The sequence below is a fragment of the Mchenga conophoros genome, linkage group LG22 (genome assembly GCF_057382185.1).
Source record: "Mchenga conophoros isolate Kocher_MC1m ecotype Shallow Benthic linkage group LG22, M_conophoros_male_GT1.1, whole genome shotgun sequence".
NCBI lineage: Eukaryota > Metazoa > Chordata > Actinopteri > Cichliformes > Cichlidae > Mchenga > Mchenga conophoros.
This window is the reverse complement of record NC_140546.1, coordinates 21,801,881-21,820,711: the sequence shown is the minus strand read 5'-3', so window position 1 is coordinate 21,820,711 and position 18,831 is coordinate 21,801,881. Positions and strand designations below refer to the sequence as shown.

General features: G+C 40.2%; 1 protein-coding gene across 1 annotated transcript; it reads right to left on the bottom strand.

The window, feature by feature from the left end:
* Nucleotides 1-13,335: 13,335 nt before the first annotated feature.
* Nucleotides 13,336-14,383, bottom strand: LOC146549433 (lactose-binding lectin l-2-like). The gene is made up of 2 exons (XM_085262103.1): nucleotides 14,127-14,383; nucleotides 13,336-13,784 (listed from the first exon to the last, which is right to left on the bottom strand). Exons 1-2 carry the CDS (start codon nucleotides 14,212-14,214, stop codon nucleotides 13,351-13,353), a joined length of 522 nt encoding a protein of 173 aa, XP_085118229.1. The 5' UTR covers nucleotides 14,215-14,383; the 3' UTR covers nucleotides 13,336-13,350.
* Between the last annotated feature and the right edge of the window lie 4,448 nt (nucleotides 14,384-18,831).

The window sequence follows — 18,831 nt, the reverse complement described above, 5'->3', positions numbered from 1 at the left end:
CGTTTTCACAATTTGTTTACTTTAATTTTCACCTGAGTGAGACAGTCATAGGAAAAAGATGTATTGAGTGTAACTGAAGGCATAATTATAGGTGTTACGTGTACAAGATGGAAACACCAGCGAAGCACATGTCTCTGCTCACTCTGTTCAAAGCAGAGCAGTTGTGTTTTTGTTACATGCTGAAGCCTTTTTATAAATAATGGATTTGTATTAATGTTGATGTTTGAAGTCTAAACACTCCAAGTGCACATGTTTCTAACGTTTGCATTAAAATGCACTTTTTCAGATGTTCCAGCTGAGTTCTGTTAGATCTGCTGTAGAGTTATGATAAAGAGCTGCACATAAAAATAAAAAGGAGCACACAGTTATCATCTGTGCATGAAATCACTCACTTCTAAAAACACACTTACTCTTTGTTGTCATTTATACTTCCCAGTTTGAAGTAAGAATGTGTTTAGAGCACAGGATGATCAGATTAACAGGATATAAATTGTAATTACTCCTCAGGGTCTCCTCAGAGACTACATGCTTTTGATGTAATTTTAATTTACTGTTTAACATTTAGCTAATTATTGATTTCAATCCAAGCTAAAATGCTGCTACAGACAAGTCACCAGTTAGCAAACTGACTGTTCGGCATACAGATATATTTAACTAAAGACGGCTAACATTAGCTGGTTCACCAAGACGAGACAAGGCTGTGTACATATCAGTTGTGATTTTAAATATCAACTTGTGCATGACACAGACATTAAAACACACATACGCACAATTAAGATGTAGCCATGTTTTTTAGCCAGTTGACGTGATGAGGATCAACCTAAACTCCAATTCTGTAATGGAGAAAATCAACACAAGCCAGTTTCAGCAGCTACACAGCAAATTCAAAAGTGTTAAATGTTTTGGTGTTAATAGTCTTCTTGCAAAAGTAGAGTTAATTTTACTCTAAGCAGAGTCACATTCTTTTAATGTAACTCTGAGGTGTAAAATGATAGTAGTTAAAATCGAGTGTTAAAAATGAGTGTTTCTCTGTCAAATCTGGAGGTGTTACAATGGAAACATTAACTCTTGACCTCTTAACTCTGAACTCCTACAGAGGCTATGACATTTTGCTCTACATATTTGAATTGTTTGCCATGCTTGGTAAGTCATTTTTTCAAAGATTGTTTCAATTATTATTATGAGCTTTTACTTCTGTGGCTCTTTGGAGTTGAGACAAAGCTGTGTGAAAGGCATTAGCCATGTTGCTCGGTGATAGCATAACATTCTGTTTTAGCTAGCTGAAAGGTATTGTTTGCGGGCAAATACCGCAGCCTTAAAAAAAAGCTTGCATGTGAATTTTCAGTCAAACACACCTAAAACAATGTCTAGAATGTGAAATGTTGGTATAATGGTGCTACTTGAAGCCTGAAAACGATCGCCCATAAAAAAAAAACAAACAAACGAGCAAACAGCAGTAGCTGACGTCCTGACTCGATTCTACGTTAGCATAGATCCCTCCAGAGTTTTGTGCACACGGTTTAGGTAAAAATGAAAAAGGTTGAGGTTTTACATTTAGTTCAGTATTACCTGTTGCCTGTGTCCTTGTCTTTTGGGAAAATACTTTACACAAGTAATGGCTCAAAGAGGATTCCTTTTTTTTTTTTTTTTTTTTGTTTTGTATACTGTTACATCTTTCAGAAAATGTTTTGAAATTGTGGTGCACAGTTCAGAATAAATGTTTTTCAAAAACTATTGCGTCTTTTTAGTAAATGTTTATTTCCAAAAGAAATTTCTAGAAGTTAAGAACAGTAAAATTCCTGCTTTTTAGAATGAATTAGAAGATAACTCTTACGTAGTTAAACTAAAATACTCTTTGAGAGTTAATATATAAACTCTTAACACCAAGTGTTAAATTATCAACTCCAGACAGATTTGGTGTTTAACACTGAATCAGAGTTAACGTACCAACTCTCCAAAAAGAGTTAAATTAACACTCTCTGGTGTGGACCCATATAGACACTTTAATAGTGTTGAAATCAAATCCGACAGTGTTAATTTGGACATGCTGGATTTGCTGTGTACTTTCAGTAGCCATTGTTACAGTTGTGTGTGTGTTAAGGCTTGTAGACTAATTTTCAAATACTGTTAACACATAAGGAAATTGCTATATTTATTATTTACTTGAAACTGAATATCAGATTCCTGATGAAAGCTCTTAGGGTCCTGTTGATCTTGTATAGTTCTAGGCATTCCAGGATCCATGTGCGGGGCAATGAGTCGTGGTCTTTCTTGTAGTAAATCCATGTGGTGCCCATGTTGGTCAGTCTGGCTTCAAAAAACTTCAACATGATCTTGCTCCTCTTTTTATTCGGCCCGTCTCTGGGTGTTCCTCTCGAGTCTCCAGCTGATGACAATGAAGCGAAGCAACAACTTTGTAACTGAAGAAAAGAGTCTAAATAATATAATATAATATAATATAATATAATATAATATAATATAATATAATATAATATAATAATAAATAAATGTCTATGAGATGGCTATGAGTACTTTTTACTCTAGTGCACTGTAAAATCTAATATTGTGTTTAATTAAAAATGTTAAATAGGCTGATAGGCAATTTTTTATCAATTTGTTATTAGAACTAGATTTAAATAAGTTACCAGTACTTTTTATGCAAAAATGCTGATAAACTCAATTTATTTGAGTTTTCTTAACTTAGAAAAACTAAGTAGTTTTGCTTCTCATGGATTATTGATTAAAAGTATTGACATAATCATCACCTCTTGTTTCTGAAACTATGTTCTGGGATAAAACTAAACTTCCCTGAATAAGTGAGGGTTAACGAATTAAATCAGTCAGTATTATTAAGTAGATTAACAATTATCTACTCACAAACATAATAGAATAGAATAGAATTCAACTTTATTGTCATTGCACATGCACAGGTACAGGGCAACGAAATGCAGTTTGCATCCATCCAGAAGTGCTTTAGTGATATAGATATATTACAATATATATTAGCAATAATATAGATATGTGAGTATATTACAGAAATGGGTCTATTATGGTATGTTATAATGTACATGGTATGAAGTATGTTGTGAATATTCTATAACTATAAGTATGTACAGGCTGTAGTGAGTACAAGCTGTGTACAGGCTATGAACAGGATATAAATATGAAAAACTATACAGAATATGAAATAAATAACTTTACAGAATCTGAGATATACAGCTATACAGAAATGGGAACTATGCAAGTTGTAAACAGTTGTAGGATTAAAGATTATCAAATGTACAGAATGATTATTTACACAGAGCTATACAGTAGTGCAGTTAAGATAAGTGAGGGTGTAGATAGTTTCTACAGAGGCTATATAAAGTGCTAGTGGTTGTGAGTGGTGGTTCAGTCCATGTTATTATTGTGTGTTTGAGGGTACAGTTGTCCATTGTGGGTGTGTGTATGTTCAGTCCATGTGTTAACGTGGGTCAGATGTCAGGAGGCAGAGTTCAGGAGTCTGACAGCTGTGGGGAAGAAGCTGTTCCGGTACCTGGTGGTCTTAGTCCGGAGGCTCCTGTGGCGCCTCCCAGAGGGCAGGAGGGTGAAGAGTCCATGTGATGGGTGACTGGGGTCTTTGATGATTTTCCCAGCCCTTTTCAGACACCGCTTCCTGTAGATGTCTTTTATGGCAGGAAGTGGTGCTCCGCGATGCGCTGGGCAGTTTTCACGACCCTCTGCAACGCCTTCCGGTCCGAGGCAGAGCAGTTCCCGTACCAGACTGTTTTACAGTTGGTCAGGATGCTCTCGATGGTGCAACGATAGAAGTTCACCAGGATGTCTGAGGACAGGTGGTTCTTCCTCAGAGTCCTCAAGAAGAAGAGGCGCTGGTGAGCCTTCTTGACCAGCTTGGAGCAGTTGGTCGTCCAGGTGAGATCCTCGGAGATGTGGATTCCCAGGAACTTGAAGCTGCTCACACGCTCCACAGCCATCCCCTTAATGTGGATGGGTGGATGTGGGTCAGCATTCCTCCTGTAGTCCACGATGAGCTCCTTGGTCTTCTCGGTGTTAAGCAGCAGGTTGTTTCTGTCGCACCACTCAGCCAGACGATCCACCTCCTCCCTGTAGGCGGCCTCATCGTTGTCACTGATGAGGCCAATCACCGTGGTGTCATCTGCAAACTTAATGATGGTGTTGGAACCATCAGCAGGTCTGCAGTCGTGGGTGAAGAGGGAGTAGAGGAAAGGGCTCATCACACAGCCTTGTGGTACACCAGTGTTCATCGTGATTGTAGATGAGCAGCGGTTATCCAGCCGGACATGTTGGGGGCGGTTGGTCAGGAAGTCCAGTAACCATTTGCAGATGAGGGAACTGATGCCCAGGTCTGTCAGTTTCCTGATGAGTTGTGAGGGGTGGATTGTATTGAATGCTGAACTGAAGTCTATAAACAGCATTCTGGCGTAGGTGTTGTTGTTGTCCAGGTGTGAGAGGACAGAGTGCAGTGCGATGGAGACTGCATCCTCTGTGCTCCTGTTCTGGCGGTATGCGAATTGGTGGGGGTCCAGGGTGGGGGGGAGACAGGATTTGAAGTGTGCTAGGACCAGCTGCTCTAAGCACTTAGTGATGATGGGGGTGAGTGCTACTGGGCGGTAATTACTGAGGCAAGATGGGTTGGAGTTTTTGGGTATCGGGACGATGGAGGTGGATTTGAAGCAGGCCGGTACCACAGCGTGGGCCAAGGACAGATTGAATATGTCTGTGAGCACTCCTGCAAGCTCCCCAGAACACGCTCTGAGAACACGCCCGGGGATGCCATCAGGGCCTGCAGCCTTGTGGACATTGATCCTGCTCAGCACCGCTCCTACATCGGTGGGGGAGAGAGGCAGAGGTTGGTGGTCTGGCGTCATGTCTGCTTTGGTTGTGGTTGTGGGGTTCCCTCGCTCAAAACGAGCATAAAAGTTGTTGAGCTCGTTGAGGAAGGAGACATCAGAGGATGCGGGGGAGGGTTTGGTGGTCCTGTAGTCTGTAATGGTCTGGAGTCCTTGCCACATGCGTCGGGGGTTGGAGTTGGAGAAGTGTTCTTCTACCTTCTTTTTGTAATGGTGTTTGGCTTTTTTGATGCCCTTCTTTAGATTAGCCCTGGCTGTACTGTAGGCGTGTGCATCTCCTGACCTAAAGGCAGTGTTGCGGGCCTTCAGGAGGAGACGAACATCCCGGTTCATCCAAGGCTTCTGGTTGGGGTACATGGTGATCCGTTTCTGGGTGGTGACACTGTCTGTGGTTTCGGAGATGTAATCCAGTACAGATGAGGCGTACTGGTCCAGGTCTGTGTGGGTGAACATATTCCAGTCTGTGTTTTTAAATCTGTCCTGGAGCACTGCGTCTGTCCCCTCTGGCCACACTTTAATTGTCCTCACAGCAGGTTTCACACGTTGGATGAGTGGTGAATACCTAGGTGTGAGGAACAGGGAGAGATGGTCCGATTGTCCAATGTGGGGGAGGGGTGTGGCTTTGTAGGCTCCAGCCAGGTTGGAATACACATGGTCTAAAGTCTTGTCTCCTCTGGTGTGGCAGGAGACATGTTGGTGGAATCTGGGGAGGACTGTCTTTAAGTTGGTGTGGTTGAAGTCGCCAGCAACAATAAAAGCAGCCTCGGGGTGTTTATTCTGGTGTTTGTTAATGGCTGCAGAAAGTTCTTTCATGGCCAACCGAGCATTAACGTCGGGGGGTATATACACGGCAGTGAGTATGATCGAAGTGAGTTCTCTGGGGAGATAATAAGGTCTGCATTTGACCATTAAAAACTCCGCATTAGGTGAGCAGTGACTCTCAGTAGTAGTGGAGTTCATGCACCAAGCATTGTTCATATAAATGCACAAACCTCCACCTCTGGTCTTGCCGGAGTCATCTGCTAGCCTGTCGGCTCGGTGTGTGTGGCGTCCTGCTAACTCGATAGCATAGCAGCTGTTGTTCAACCATGTTTCGGTGAAAAACATGACATTTGAGTCCATAATCCATCTGTTGTTAGTGATGGAGAGCCGTATCTCATCCATTTTGTTTGCCAGAGAACGGACATTGGCGAGAAAAATACTGGGTAAAGGCAGCCGGTGTGGTGTTAGCTTTAGCTTAGCCCGTAGCCCTCCGCGCCTACCTCGCCTTTGTTTACGATCTCGGCGCCGTCTGCGTGCACTTCCGCCCGGCCGGGGAGAGTGGGCAGCCTCCGGTGTTCTGGAGATCTCTGGGATGAGTCGGAGATCGGCGATAAAACTGTTGGAGTTGTGAGTCCAGATGTCCAGAAGGTCTTGTCTGCTGTAGGTCAGCAACGCACAGCAATTCTGGACGAATAATCCGGTTAAAAGTAGATAAAAAAAAAACGCTAAATAGCAGATTCTGGAGAGACACTGAGCCTCACGTTGTTCACGCGCCGCCATCTTGGAAGTTAGAATGATTCAGTTTCTATCAGTAATTAGTTATGTAATGTACTGAGAAGTATTGGGTAGACTTCACCTTATTTATTTTAGTATTTTATAGCCTTTAATATAAGGGACTATTTACTAAAACTATGTAATAAAATTTGCCTAAACAAAATCAATGCAAATTGTTACAAATTTACTGGTTAGATCTATCGATTGTTTTTTACAGTGTATTCTTTACTTTAATTGAACATAAATGAACATTCAGATTAAAAGAAAGCTTTAAATATCCTAGACTATACGCTTTTGATGTAGAAATTTTAATTTACTGTTTAACATTTAGCTAATTATTGATTTAAATACAAGCTAAAATGCTGCTACAGACAAGTCACCAGTTAGCAAACTAACTGTTCAGCATACAGATATATCCATTCTGGGGGCTGTTGAGAAAACAACAAAACCCCTTTGAACTCACCCATACACCAATATTTCCACAAAAATCTCACATAACTAACAATAGGACTTTTCCTTGTTCTTTTGACATTTGTTAAATTTCAACATGTTCCAGAAAGCTGTGTTTGTTTTACTGTGTAAATATGTTGTATTGCATCACAGCAGTGAACAAAGTGCAGTTTACTATTTGATGGGGTGGGGGAGGCTTGGAATCAAAGACTAAACTATGCAGCTTTAAGTTGTGGAAATAGCGGACAGCATTTCACCATAAAGGCACTGTTCTCAGTCCTCAGCACAGCAATGTTAAGCAAATATGCAAGTAAAATAAATTTATTTATTGTTTTTCAAGATACAAATCACAAAGTGCTTCACCTGATATAAAATCAACACAACATAAGCCCAGGAGTTAGATGACATCAGAATGAAATGTCTTAATGGGTCAAGGAAGATTTACAATATTGAACAATATTTAACATATTACGCAATGTAAATCGTGCATCTGATATTCAAAAGGGTGTTGCAAGTCAAGACACGACAACAATATCATCAAACAGACTCAGTATTCGTGGGTGTTAAATATTAGCACTTCAATCTTCAAATGACCTTTCCTCCAAGTCTATCGAATCGAAATTTTTTCTGTGCTTCACAGAGGAAAGTCAAAGGTATTTTTCCAGTTACCTATAAAAATTGAAATTTCTTACATTCCTAATAATAAGAACTTTGAGAGGAGGCAGCGCGAGGGCCGAGGTGGCTTTCAGCTGGAGCAGAGAGGAGAGAGCTGCACACACCTGCTTTAATGGAAGGAGCCACACATGTAAACAAAAATGACATCTGATCATGGATCATGATATCATAACAACATGAATCTTTACTGTGCAGTCTTAATGTGCTTTAACCAGTTTATATATAGTATATAGTTCATAGTTAGTAAGTTATATCAGACATCTTTTCTTCTAAATTCCTAACGACAAACAGTGCGAGTTGCACATAAAAAGGAAATTGTTTTTGAACACTCAAGCTCATTCCACGTGCACAGTTCTCCTTTCCTTCAGCGTTGTTTGGCTCTCCTTAACCCCAAAATTCAGAGCTGATTTGAGACCCACATCAGACCACATCCATCTGCCTTCTTTGTGAATGTCCTAAGCTTTGGAATAATCTTCCTCTTCACATTAGGCAATCGACATCAGTTCTGGTTTTTAAATCCAGATTGAAAACGCATTTTTATTCACTGGCTTTTGACTCAGTGGTTGACTGACTTGTATTTTATTGTTTTCGCTATGTTTATTATTTTATCGTATTTATTATTCTTATGGTATCTATTATGTTTCTATTGTTCAGCACTTTGGTCAGCCTTGTGTGTTTCTAAAGTGCTATATAAATAAACAATGATGATGATGATGATGTCACTGAGTCCGATCCTGGTGAAGACATTTTAACCACTTTCAGGTCTTACTCAAGGTTTTGATAAAATTATGCCTCTCCAAGACTGTGGGTTGACACAAGGTTGGTTCCCTCTGACACACGGTGTGGCTCTGCATCAGCCCAGGTCCTAGCTATGGCATTGTGCATATAGCAGCGGTCGCTGTAGCTGTACCAGGAGCTGGTTTCTTTGGTAATTTATTTGATTGTATTTTATTTTAAAAAGGCTTTTTCAGCAAAACAATTAAACAAAAAAAGTTCAGTATAGATGTTGGGTGTTTTTTACTCCTGCTTCAATATTGTGGCAGGGTGTGGTCTGTGGTGGCGCTGCAGGGATGATGGAAGCACCTGCACGGCATCTGCAATCACGCTTCGCCGGCTTAAAATCTGTGCTCTGTCTGCTGTTGTTGTTGATGATGATGTGAGTGGCTGGCAGCTGCAGAGCTGCAGCCACGTGTGGAAGAAAAGCAGTTAATAAAGGTGATGCTGAAAAGCATGTTCATGCAAACTTCGTCTGGTCTGCTGTAGGTCATTTAAAAATATATTAACGTTAGTTGTGAGCAGTGTTGGGTTACTTTTAAAATGTATTCCACTACAGATTACAGAATACATGCCCCAAAATGTAGTTTGTAACGTATTTTGTCACGTTACTCAACGAGAGTAACGTATTCTGAATACTTTGGATGCTTTTTACAACTACATGAATGTACTATTGCTGTGTGATTTATTACTATTACTAAAGGCTACTCGCCATACCAACACCAACTAGATTTTTAAATCTTAATATAAAATGAGTAACAGTAGGGTGGACATTAGGTAAGGCTGCACTTTTTGCAGCGATCTTGTAAAAAAAACTATTCTGCACGTATATAAAACAAGTCTGCGGCACTGAACCGTAGTAAAGGGACCTCTGGCTAATAGTCGGGTTCTGTGTCGCGCTCGTAGCTGACAGTGTTGGGTAAGTTACTTTAAATTAGTAACTTAGTTACATTACTAGTTACTTCTATCAAAAGTAACTCAGTTACTTCAAGTTACTCATTACTTTCAGAGTAACTAGTTACTAGGGAAAGTAACTTTGGTTTTACTCAGAATTCTCTTGTTAATGTGTTGCTTCCGTAACTGGATACCCAGCAAGTTTGCCAGTCTTCTAGCTTGCTTACTTGCCACAAGTGCACTGTGCCACCTACCAATAGAAAGGAAAAAAATAATGTGCACATTTCCACAAGACAAATCCCACGCCTGGACCGTCGTTGACCGCCACATGATTCTAGCCTGCTTTTTACATCCAACACAAAAACTGCAGTCGTGGTGCTTTCGATTGTACTCAGAACTTGGAAATTCTGCCTTCCGAATAGGAAGATGTAGGTAACACCAGACTGCAGATGAGCTGCTTACAGGGCTGGACTGGGACAAAAAAAAAAATCGTCCCGGGCATTTTGACTAGAGACCAGCCCACCATTATAGGAAAAATCATAAAGCCTTTGAATGAAAACAAACGCTGTTGTGACAGTGATGTACACGGTTCTGATGGTATATATGCATCAATCTATCAATCGTTTGTTGTAAGATTCAGATAATTATTTTTTTAAAAGTGAGACATTTTAAATGAGAATAAGAAAGAAAAGTATTTCTTTGTGCCCCCCTTTCCCTGTTAATGTCCTACCTGGCCCCCTGGCAACACTTTGCTAGACCCGCCCCTGCACAGTTACCAGCTGTCAGCTAAGTAAAAAAAAGGATCCTGGGGTTATTTGTCTCTCAGAAACAGTTCATAACTTCCCTTCAACTCGTTCATGTCACCTAAAAGGTAAACCTGTTTCTCCATCACCTGTTCAGCTCTGATGATCCAGTAAGGACATCTCCTGGTTTCATCTTCATGTTTCCCTCTCACCAGATAACCAAACCATATCATGACCAGCAGCTTTACAGCTGTGGCTCCAGCAAACATCAGCTGATAGTAGAAAGTAATATTAAATAAATTCTAACAACAGCTGATTAAGCTTAAACGTGCTGCTGTTGTTTAGCGCGACATCCGCTGGTTTCCTCTTTCTGGCGCAAAGTGGACGATAAACAAACAAGAGAGCCGATCAGCTGATCATTGATCAGTTTCATGATTGAAGTAGAAACAGGAGAGGGAGGGGGAGAGAATGAGAGAAGAAGAGGCAGCTGTGCAGCGTAAACACAGAATAACTCCAGCGTTGTGTCTTTTTCATTGTAGCTGAAGTCCGGGACAAAATGTTCCTTTTCACCTCAATACGAAACCCGTAATATTTTCTCTGAATACGAGACGATTCTGTTTTTTACGGGACGGTTGGAAACTCTAATAATTAACCTATGAACAATATAAAGTTCAACATCAGTAACATAGCACCCACCCAGCTGTATAGAAACCCTGTCATGCTAGCTAGTACTCAGTACGAAAAAGTCAGCATAACGAAAATAAACTCCACCTAAACTTGGTTTATATGTGACTCAGATACACTGCAGGTCATAACTTCTTACCTGAAGTTCAGTTCACCTGATACTCAGACCGGCGGCTGCTTCGGGTCTCTCCTCTTGCCTCCCTTTTCCATCCTCCACCTGCTGGCTTCCACCACTTGCTAATGTTATTGAATCTGTGGAAGCTCCGCGATAGCCACCACACGAAGTAACGAATAACGAGCCTATCTAAATCCCAGTAACGAGTAACGCGTTCCTGGTTTTGGCATAATAACTAGTTACCGTGCTCGTTACCACAATAATAACGTAGTTACTGTAACGCGTTACTTAATAACGCGTTAGTCCCAACTAGAGATGGACCGATCCGATATTACGTATCGGTATCGGTCCGATACTGACCTAAATTACTGGATCGGATATCGGAGAAAAATAAAAAATGTAATCCGATCCATTAAATATCACGAAAGCATCTCACAAAACTTGCAACACGCCGTAACTCACCTCAGAACGTTAGCACGTCGGAGCAGTATGCATCACGTGATAGAGCGGCTGTGGCATGCGGGACCTGTCAGTGGTCTGGATAGCATTTGGAGCTTCGCTAGCAACCCAGCATTTCATCTCCGACAAAGTTATCCCGAGAGAAGTAAAGCAAGTGTGTAAGTCCATCTCTGAATGTTTGTAAAGCATTCCTGTGTTAAGCTTAACAAGCGACTGCCTCTTCTTGCTGCTACTTCAATCATGAAACTGCTTAATGATCAGCTGATCGGCTTTTCTGTCGCGAGTCCGTGTCTCTAGTTTGCTTTTGGCCCACTTTGCACCAGAAAGAGGAAACCAGCGGCTAAACAACAGCAGCACGTTTAAGCTTGATAAGCTGTTGTTAGAATTTATTTATTATTACTTTCTACTCGAGGATCTTTTTCTACGTAGCTGACGCTGGTAACTGTGCAGGGGCGGATCTAGCAAAGTTTAGCCAGGGGGGCCGATAAGGCATGAACGGGGAAAATGGGGCACAAAGACACACTTTTCTTTCTTATTCTCATTTAAAATGTCTAGCTTTTAATAAATAATTATCTGACACCCAAAGTTTTAATTTGATGCAAAATGTATAGAAGTCCATTACTGTATATAGTAACTATTAAGTCTAATAAATATACCCTAGTAAGCTATAGTACTTTTTCCTTTGGGAAGGTACCATCTGTGCAGTCTGCAATTTTGTTGAAGAAAGATGTTGAATCTATTTAATATTTCTTGAAAAATAATTGATTTCTGTGCATTTTTTTTTCACACTGCATCAAATTAAGGTTGATTACGTCGATTAAGCATCATGAGGTGGAGCGTGAGGGGTGGTTCCCTATTTTTTATTTATTTATTTTTGTTGTTGCTGGGAGTTGGAACCCTATTAGTTAGGTTGCTTAATATTTATGCTAAGTACTCTTTAAAATACCAGAATAGGGAGGATGGTGTAGGTTTAAGTTTATTAGATTGATCAGTATTGCTGTACTATGAAATATTTTTTTTTGCATACAGGTATAACAGAATAGCTTTAGTGTAGTTGTTGTTTTAAACTTGAGTATGAACTTATACAAAATGCAGCAAAATATTTAAAAAACAGTTTTGTTGATTAAAAAACACTATATCGGATTCATATCGGTATCGGCAGATATCCAAATTTATGATATCGGTATCGGTATCGGACATAAAAAAGTGGTATCGTGCCATCTCTAGTCCCAACACTGGTAGCTGAAAACTAGCTTTACTTTGTTGTCTGGGTCAACTTTTCTAGCGAGAGACAGAGAGAGCCGTTGAAAGGCTGCTCCAACAGAACTTATTGTTTGGGAGAAAAACACGAACACAGTGTACAGTCTTAATAGCTTACTTACAACTGGGCTCATCAGGCACTGTTTTTGGCTGCAGTGGTTATTATTATATTTACATGCTTCCAGCTCCCGTTTCTGGTCGGTGACAACTCATACTTTTCAACTCTCCTTTTTCTCCCTCCTGGCGCTCACAGACACATAACAGGTATGGCAGTCCATTCTCCCTGCAGCACGAACTACACTGCCCGTGAGGCTACATTCTTTAGGGCGATGCCTGTAACACTCTGCCTGTTGCCTTCTTATTAAATAATTTTTTGAATAATTTTTTAAAACACTTCTTCGCGTCATTATATGGGCTGCAAATAGGAGTGACGTGGACCGTTAGACTGAGACACAGGTATTACTGCCTCTTAATGTGTGTTTTGTCTGGTTTTACACCAGCGTGGAATTACCAAAAATAGAGAGGGCATAGCCTAACATATGAAACAGGAAAAGACCGCTATGTAATCCATTTATTTCAACAAAGTAAAGTACCAACCCATATAAACGGTAACTGTAGCGGAATACAGTTACTCATATTTTGTATTTTAAATGTGTAACGGCGGTACATGTATTCCGTTAGTCCCCAACACTGGCTGTGAGATTAAAACAATGAGTAAATATTCCCTGTGATCCACCATCAGAGCTACCAGTGGATGATTCTGTATTCATGAAAATCAAGGTGAGTGAAATTTAATGACTTTTGCACAGACACACAAAAGACAGATTACAGTGTGCATTCACATCTTTATTGTAGCACTGTACTAGCAGGAACAGAAGGTTCAGTGCTTCTAAGGACAGGTAATGCGTGTTGCACAAACATAAGGTAAATTGGTAGCACACGTGTAGTCATTCCATTTCTTATCTGATACTACATTGGTGTGAACACAGTGTTCATTTCCTCCCTCATTATCTGGTTGTGCTGGACTCCAGTAGACAAAACGCAGTGGACAACCATCGGACCACATCCAGGTGCCTTCTTTATGTTTGTCACTGAGTCCAATCCAGGTGAGTCCCTCTGCGTGGTCAAAGTTCTGGATCAGGTTTTTCACAAAACTCTGTTCCTCTGTATTGCGGATGGACACCAGGTTGGCTCCCTGTGACAAACAGTAGACCTCTGCATCAGCCCAGGTCATGCGGGTGGCGACATATTTGTAGCAGCGGTCATTGAAGCTCCACCAGAACATGGGACAGGCTCCACGTTGCAGTTTAAATTTCCGTTCACCTGAAAGGAAAACAGAATTCAGGGCTGGATGAAACTGTTAAAAAGTTGAGAAAAAGAGATTTTTTTTCTCAGAGTCACAGAAACAGAGGTGAAAATGCTCTGCTGGTATTGAAACAAGTAACTGCTTTAATTTAAGCGCTGCAGAGAATCATGGCTGCACAGTTGAAATAATGCCACTGGTCAAATGCATTCAGCAAAAGCTTTTCCCTCATTCACAGTTCCAAAGAAGAGGAGCATAAGGTAACAAATATCCACATAAAATGATCTTTTGCTAACATAATAACCACAAATAAAGGTAAAAGTAAATAAGGGAAAATAAGAGCTAGAAAATGAGACGGTTACCAGGTTGTTGCTTCACTTCATTGTCATCAGAGGGAGACTCAGAAGGAGCACCCAGAGCCAGACCAAACAAGAAGAGGAGCAAGATCATGTTGAAGCTTTAAGTCTCACAGTATGATGAGGAGCTGCTGCAGCTTCTTTGTACAGGATGGTTTCTTTTATAGCTGCCTGAGTGGGTGTTTTTACTGCTGGTGTGATATCATTGGTCAAATAGACCAAAACTCTCCACCATAAACAATAACATTAAATATAAGCCTGAAAAAATCAAATTCCAAAGAAATTCATGATTGTTTAACTGTTGAACAGTCATTTCCTCTTGGCACATTCAGGAGAATGTGACTCTTTATTTTATGTAGTTATATATTTATTGCATGGTAAAAAGCCTTATCAAGGTCATGAACAATTAAACAGGACAGGTGAGAGCTACGAAAGGAAAAGTAAAACAGATGAGTTAATCTAACATAAAGAGAACAAAGTCCTTCCACACAGAAGGATCATCTCTTTCATTTTGGCAGGACAATTTAAAGTAAATAAGAAAATAACAAACTATTAAGACATATTTATTAATAAATGTGTTGTTTTCTCACTTTGGTTTTAATGTCAGCACTATTATGTCATTATGCTTTTTAGTTTCTATGAAGAATTACAACATGAGGACCCAAATGCAGACACTGACAACGGTGAGGGCAACACACACACACACACACACACACACACACACACACACACACACACACACACACACACACACACACACACACACACACACACACACACACATTTTCATATCTCAGTCAGGCCATTTCCCTAGCTGCTCACACTGACCATCAAAAATACATGCTAAAGTTACTAGAACTTTCATGATACAATAAAAGCAGTCTATCATAAACTAAAAAACAAAACATAAAAATAGACTAAGAACAAAGTCCTGGTATTTACAGATATCCACCTCGACTTATCTGATGAAATTATCTTATTTCATCAGATAAGGATGAATAGTATTTGGACCTGCACACATAACTCCACAGAAAGCAAAAGCAAAAGATGTCATTCTAGCTGGCAAAAGCCATGAGATTTATTAGCTACAAGTCTTAAATAGTTGTCAAATACCACATTAAGGAACTTACAGAATTCTGAGATTTTATCTAAACATTTGCACAAGCTTTCACACATGCCACAGTTTATTTTTTTAAACTCATTAAGTTCACAGCAAATTGAACTGCGAAGTTTTGTTTTGTTTTTACATTTTTATTGTTGTATGCTTATTACCATAGTACTGTAGTATCACCCCAAGAGAGCATGTTGCAGTCAGGCTGCTGGTTTACTTGTGGTTTCTAGGATGTATAAAATAGAAAGGGAGGCAGGCCCCTCTTCTGTGAAACCAGCTTCCGGTTTGGATTTGGGAGACAGACACCCACTCTACTTTTAAAATTAGGCTTAAATTTTCATTTTTGATAAAGTTTATAGTTAGCGCTGGATCAGGTAACCCTGAATCCATCTTTTGATAGTTTGCAATAGATCTTGGCTGCTGACAGTATAGGCATCAATAATACTACATCATTACAAATCCTTCAATATGTCCTCTTTTGAATTATGAGATTTGCAGTTTTTGTTTCGCGCCATAATCCATTGTCTAACCTGCTTCTCCCTGTGCTCAGGTTTTGCTTGGAGGACCTGTGGATATGGAGTGGTGAGCAGCCTTTATTTCACATGAACGTTTGGTAATTATTTGGAATCTGTGGAAACCCTGAAGGGAGACCAGGACTGTTACCACTTTGTGGCTGAGTTGCTGTCATTCCCAATCACGTCCAATTTTTTATAATACCACTAATAGCTGACTGTGGAACATTTGGCAGCAAGATAACTTGATGACTGGACTTGTTCGGTATCACACTGGAATTCACTGAGCTTCTGAGAGTGAGATATTTTTTTCCACAAATGTTTGTAGAAGCAGTCTGCATGCCGAGGTGCTTGATTTTATACACCTGTGGCCATGGAAGTGATTGGAACACCTGAATTCAATGATTTGGATGGGTGAGTAAATGCTTGTGACAATACAGTACATGTGTGTTTACTTTTATATCATTTTGCCAAGAATGACTTTTATAATAAAACTATTCTATCCTGAACTAACAACAGAGTCCAGATATTTACAGCAGATAATGAACAGTATTTGGTGACCTGCAAGTGACCCCGCTTATATAATCAAACATACAGAAAGTGAAAGCACAGGATGTAAATGCCACATTAAGGAACTTTAACAAAACTTTAAGTAGTTTAGTAGTTTTAAGTAGTATAGTTATAAAAGGTAAAAACTTGACTCTTGTTTTGTAAGAAAGGTGTAATATTAAGGCTAATAATTTTGTCTGTCTGGTGTCTGGTCTTGTGCATCATTCTATGATTGCATATTCACGACTTTTTTTCTTGTGCACCAGACCCGACGTCTGGAGCAGGACAAAAACACAGGACTCAGGCAGGCGGCGTGCAAAGGTATCTGTTTCCCCTGCGTCTGGAGCTCGCTCCTTGTTGCTGGACAAGGTGAGGGGATCCAGTTGACTCCGCCTCCATTCCAACCAAGATAAGTGATAAGTGTTGTTGCCTGATAACAGAATAATCACGTCTGTGTAAACTCGATTCATTTAAACTCAGTATACCACGTTCTCAAACCACGTTTTTCCATGATTTGAACACTGGGGAACAAATTGTGGCAGATTCAGCCTAAACGCATGGACACAAATTCTGTCGGGGATAACTGCCATGGCATGACAGCTGTACTATTCACTGTGGTTGCTGCTTACCCTCTCCTGGGTCGCCCGAGTGTTTGCCAGAATCGCTTCAAGGCAGTCCGAAAGTCTTCTTCCATGGCCTCAAAAAACTCCTCCCAAATCCACTTGGAGTTGACCTGGATTGTTCTGTATCTGAAAACAAACCTAACCAGGGGGGAAGTACAAGTTTACAAATTCATCAACCAATTGAGACCAGAGTAAACAGGTGTGAAAACGCCCTAAGAAATTAATCGCCAGAAACATTCCTACTGCTAATATAGTAAAATACATACCTGGATAGAAAAATACACAACATCTTTGGAAATACTACAGCAGTACTGTCTGTTGAACGTCAGACATCTTGCTTTTAGAGTTTGCATTCACTTAATCCACAGAGGTTCTGCATAACTTGTGCTCCATTCTGGGGGCTGTTGGCGTTTCAAAGCAGAGACAAAAACAAAACCATTTGATGGGGGCGGGGAGGCTTGGAATCAAAGACTAAACTATGCTGCTTTAAGTTGTGGAAATAGCAGACAGCATTTCACCATGAAGGCACCGTTTTCAGTCTCTCCTCAGCACAGCAATGTTAAGCAAATATGCAAGTAAAGTAAATTTATGTTGTCTTTCAAGATACAAATCACAAGGATATAAAATCAACAAAACATAAGCCCAGGAGTTAGATAACATCAGAATGTCAGGATGTTTAATATGAAATGTCTTAATGGGTTCAGGAGGACTCACAATATTGAACAATATTTAACATGCAATGTAAATCACAATATAAATGTAAATAAATGTAATGCAAATTGTGCATCTGATATTTATTCCTAACAATAAGAACAGTGAGAGGAGGCAGCGAGTGGGCCGAGGTGGCTTTCAGCTGGAGCAGAGAGGAGAGCTGCACACACCTGCACATGATCTAATGGAAGGAGCCACACGTGTAAACAAAAATAAACAAATAAACAAAAGTAAACATCTGATCATGACATCATAACAACATGAATCTTTACTGTGCAGTCTTAAAGTGTTTTAACCAGTTTATACAGTCATAATTAGTAAGTTGTATCAGACATGTCTGTTCTTTTAAATTCCTAACGACCAGTAGTGCGAGTTGCACATACAAAAGAAAGGGGTTTTTTGGACACTCAAGGTCATTCCATATAACATCTGGGCCAAAGTTTATGTGTGCACAGGTCTCCTTTCCTTGACCCCATAATTCAAAGCTGACTTGAGATCCATCAGACCACATCCATCTGCCTTCTTTGTGAATGTCACCAAGTCCGATCCAAGTGAAGACATTTTCACCACTTAAGGTCTTACACAAGGTTTGGATAAAATTATGTTCCTTCTGACTGGATGGACACAAGGTTGGTTCCCTCTGACACACAGTGCAGCTCTGCATCAGCCCAGGTCATAGTTACAGCATTGTGCATGTAGCAGCTGTAGCTGTACCAGGGGTTGGGGACAGTTACCACACAATAAATGTACTTCTTGTTCATCTGAAGTCGATAGAGCACCCAGAACCAGCAAGAAGACAAGGTCATCGTGTTAGGGCTTTAATCCGTCACTTTTGATAAAGTGTGTTGCTGGAATTTAAAAGGTGGATGTCACCAAGAATCCTATAGAGAAATGTGACTGGATGCTTTCTTTTATGGACCCCAGAGAGGGTGAGTGCAAAGTTAGTCAAATATCACTGGCCAAAAGCACTTTCTCCAAATAAAAAACTAAACTTCATTTGGGCGTAACTGCACAGGATTTGAATATAAGACAGAAAAGACCTTCCCTTCTCCACTGTCAGTCAGATTTTGACATAATCAAACATACTTCAGAGATTACACTGAACCGAGTCTAATACGACTGTCGTCGCATCAGCCACCACATTCACTCGTCAACATCTACATAGTATCCGAACATCGGCCAACAAAAAGACAAACACCTGGAGA